The sequence below is a fragment of the Galeopterus variegatus genome, unplaced genomic scaffold (genome assembly GCF_000696425.1).
Source record: "Galeopterus variegatus unplaced genomic scaffold, G_variegatus-3.0.2 Scaffold4525, whole genome shotgun sequence".
Taxonomy (NCBI): Eukaryota; Metazoa; Chordata; class Mammalia; order Dermoptera; family Cynocephalidae; genus Galeopterus; species Galeopterus variegatus.
Genome location: NW_007730636.1, coordinates 14,061 through 17,634, shown reverse-complemented (window position 1 = coordinate 17,634; position 3,574 = coordinate 14,061). Strand labels below are relative to the sequence as shown.

The following is a 3,574-nucleotide window of genomic DNA, read 5'->3' as shown; positions in this document are numbered from 1 at the left end:
TGCTGCACCCGCACCTCGCTCAGCCAGTGAGCGGGAACCGGTCTGTATGTGGGATCCGAACCCTCGGCGGGAGCACCGCCACGCTCCCAAGCGGCGCACTGTAGCAGTGCGCCACCAGGCCGGCCCTGCTTTAGGTATTTCTGAGGGACTTCTTGGATCTCTCAGCTCTGGGATGGGGCTGGAAGCTGGTGTCAAAGCTGACAAAATGGCAGGTTAGCAAAGGCGCCAGGGTTAGGGCCCAGACCATCCTCGAGGGGAAGGAACCAAAGCAGTCTGATGTGGTGTTTGAGACTCATGTGACCCACATAACTCCATGATCAACACAAAAGCCTTGTTAGGCAGATCTCCAGAGTGGCTCTGTCCTAGTCTTACTCCATCCAAGAAAGCTTTCCCTAGTAACTCCCACACTGATCTTGTCCTTTTCTGATCTTCCACAATTATTGATTGCACCATGCTCATTTTAGCACAGTAATTTGCAAACATCTGACTCATACAGGCGCATTTTGTTTAACAATCCTAGCACCTGAAGGACAGGGGTGCTGTGCTGCTGCTTTTCAGTGGTTCTCTGTCCCTTGCAGCACCATGCCCAGCCAAAGCTGAGCAAAGAGGCGCTGCATAGTTATCAATAGAATGGCCAGCAGGCCTGAAGATTCTGCATTTCTGTGGCAATCTTAGGCTTAGAGGACATGTAGAGGTCTGGAGCTCAAGAGCACCAGCCTGAAGTATGAAGGCACTTCAAAAAGTTCACAGAAAGATTCACATTATCTTTTTTTTTTTTGTCTTTTGTCTTTTTCCGTGTCCGGCAACGGATCGCAACCCTCAGTGTTGCCCCCGTCCCGGACCGGGGACCGGCAACGGGATCGCAACCCTCGGTGCTGCGTCCGCTCCTCGCTCAGCCAGTGAGTGGGAACCGGTCCACATGTGGGATCCGAACCCTCGGGCGCGAGCGCCGCCGCGCTTCCCAAGCGGTGCACTTATCCAGTGTGCCACCGGGCCGGCCCCACATTATCTTTTAATTCTATTTTTCCACAAACTTTTTGAAGTACCCTTGTATTTCTCTGACTCACCTGCCTTCTTGTAACTAGGACTCTCCTGTCGCTGCTTCTCTCAGGAGTCACAACATGTAAAAATAAAATATGATCCTAAGGACCAGCAAAGGCTAATAAACACATATGAGCAAGTGGATATACATCATTGGTTAAACAATTTTGTACAAAGGGTTATAGTGATCAGCCCAAAAGGTAAATCAGTCACGAGAACACACCTTAGGTGTCAGATAGTAATCAGTCCAGAGGGGGCTTCCTTCCTTCCTACTTGGAAATTTTTCTCAATTCTCCCTACAGCCCCTTTAAAACTGCATAAGCATTTAGCACAAATGTCATTACCTGGTTTACTTCCAGAGACATTAGGTGGCTTCTTTATTTCCGACTTCAGTTTAGATGCCAGAATGAATCTCCTAAACCACTCCTCTTTTTCTCGGCCAGTTCTCCCAAAGAGATACAATATCTGATCTCGCTGGCCATATCTTGTTCCCTCTTGGGGGAGGGGTGGCTTCTTAGGGTCCTCGCTTCCCTCAGCCGGTAGCTTTTCTTCCACCGTCTCCTTATCAGTCTGAGCCTTAGACATAAAGTCTTCTTGACGACCAAGCTCGATACAAATGGGGTACTTTTTATTCCAGACTCGTTTTCGAGCCAAACTTTTAGGTACAAGGTAAATCTACAGAGAAAGGGAAATGATAATTTACATACTAAATTACAGATTAGCTATACTGTGCATTAATATTACACATAGCACAGATGCAAAGTTCATAGAATTTTTGAACTAAAATGATGAATCTTAAATAATTTTTACGTCTATAACATGACTATAGGATTTGGAATAAAATTTTAGATATGACTTGTTATTCTTTAAAATCACTGTAGAAAGCAGAGGTTTAAGAATTTTGTAAGGTTACAAATATCTATACTTATCAGGTAGCGGTAGCACTGTAACTGTTTAGCTGTTTATCATCAACTAAGTTTGGATATCAACTGAGCTTAATGACGCTGGGCCAAACATAAGCTGGAAAAAGGGGAAAAAAAGAATTTATCAAACCAGATGGAAAGTTCACGTCAAACTTGAGTATCAACCTCAAGTTCATAAATTTATACAAAAACTATTTTAAGTACATCCATCACTCTGGGGAAACTTAAAGGTCATACCAATGAATTATAATAATAACAGAGAAGCTATAGCTTTGTGGAAAAACAAATAATTTACATTTCTCACAAAAACAGAAGTACTTTGACACTTTTATCAAAATGTAGTTCTTTTGCATATCCATAACTTTCACATTTATAGAGCCCTCATTAGTTACTGACACCACCTCGCACACAGCTTTTTGTTTGACTACAAGAATTAATTCTTAAAATGATGCCCTTGCTCCTCAGAGTGTGGCCCATGGACAAGCAGCATGACTATCACCATTTCACATTTATAGAGCCCTCATTAGTTACTGACACCACCTCGCACACAGCTTTTTGTTTGAATACAAGAATTAATTCTTAAAATGATGCCCTTGCTCCTCAGAGTGTGGCCCATGGACAAGCAGCATGACTATCACCTGGGAACCCATAAAAATGCAGGCTCTCAGGCCCCACCCAAAACTGCTGGATCGGAATCTGCATTTTTAAAAGATGTGCAGGTGATTCCTATGTACATTAAAGTTTGAGAGATACTGCCCTAAAGTACTGAGAAAATATTTTGTAATTTAGGGGAGTACTTTATACCAAAACTTAAAGGGGAAAATGCTTCAGTGAAGCAACAAGGATTCCAAATGCTTTTCCCTTATCTAAGCTCTCCTTCCAAAATTACTCAGGCTCACCTTGCTGTCCGTGAGGTCATAGATTTTCTGACTGATGTAGGTAACCTCTGGCTTGGTTTCATTGTAGCTTGCCCTCCTGGATATATTTTTATTGGGCTTTGAAAGTCTTAAGATTCTGCCCTCGAGTCGAACAAAGACTGAATGTGTCAAAGTCGCATGGTAAGTTTCTGGATCATAGTTGTAAATCTCATTCATCCATCCCTGATGAAGAAAAAGTTCAATTAGTAAAAATTAGAATGAACACAAATCTGATTCAGTGTGGACATGATGAACTCTGTGGTATTTGGGACACTGGAACCAAACTTGACCAAACTTGAATCATAACTCAGGTGTCAATTTATTGATAACTAGAGGTTGCTGAGACAGTGCTTAGCTGGAAAGATAATAAGTACTCAGGAATAACTCAGTATGTTTTTGATAGCTAAAAATCTGGATATGCGGGGAGAATGACAATGTCCACTATCCTAAATATAAAAGGTTCTTTCTTTTTTTAAGGCAGACAAGAAGGTCAGGAAACTCAAAAATTTTATTCATGTACTTTGCCTAATCTCCTCTGGGGGTGAGTAATCCCACACAGTCTGGCTTTCTTTTTCTTTTTTTCCCTTTATTATGGGGAGTTGTCCTGTGTCTTGTAAGATATTTAGCAGCATCCCAGGCCTCAATACTCTGGATGCAAGTAGCAGCAGCACCCCTAATCCCTGACTACACACA

At 42.6% G+C, this 3,574-nt stretch overlaps 1 protein-coding gene across 2 annotated transcripts in view; it reads right to left on the bottom strand.

Annotated features, from left to right (window-relative positions):
• TEX2 (testis expressed 2) overlaps positions 1 to 3,061 on the bottom strand; it is a 41,978-nt gene extending 38,917 nt beyond the window's left edge. For both annotated transcript variants that reach the window (XM_008587752.1, XM_008587753.1), the window contains exons 1-2: positions 2,864 to 3,061; positions 1,386 to 1,716 (exon numbers count right to left, since the gene is read on the bottom strand). In XM_008587752.1, the coding sequence (XP_008585974.1) occupies positions 1,386 to 1,716; positions 2,864 to 3,058 (526 nt within the window). In that variant the 5' untranslated portion in view covers positions 3,059 to 3,061. The remainder of the gene's footprint in view (positions 1 to 1,385; positions 1,717 to 2,863) is intronic.
• Between the last annotated feature and the right edge of the window lie 513 nt (positions 3,062 to 3,574).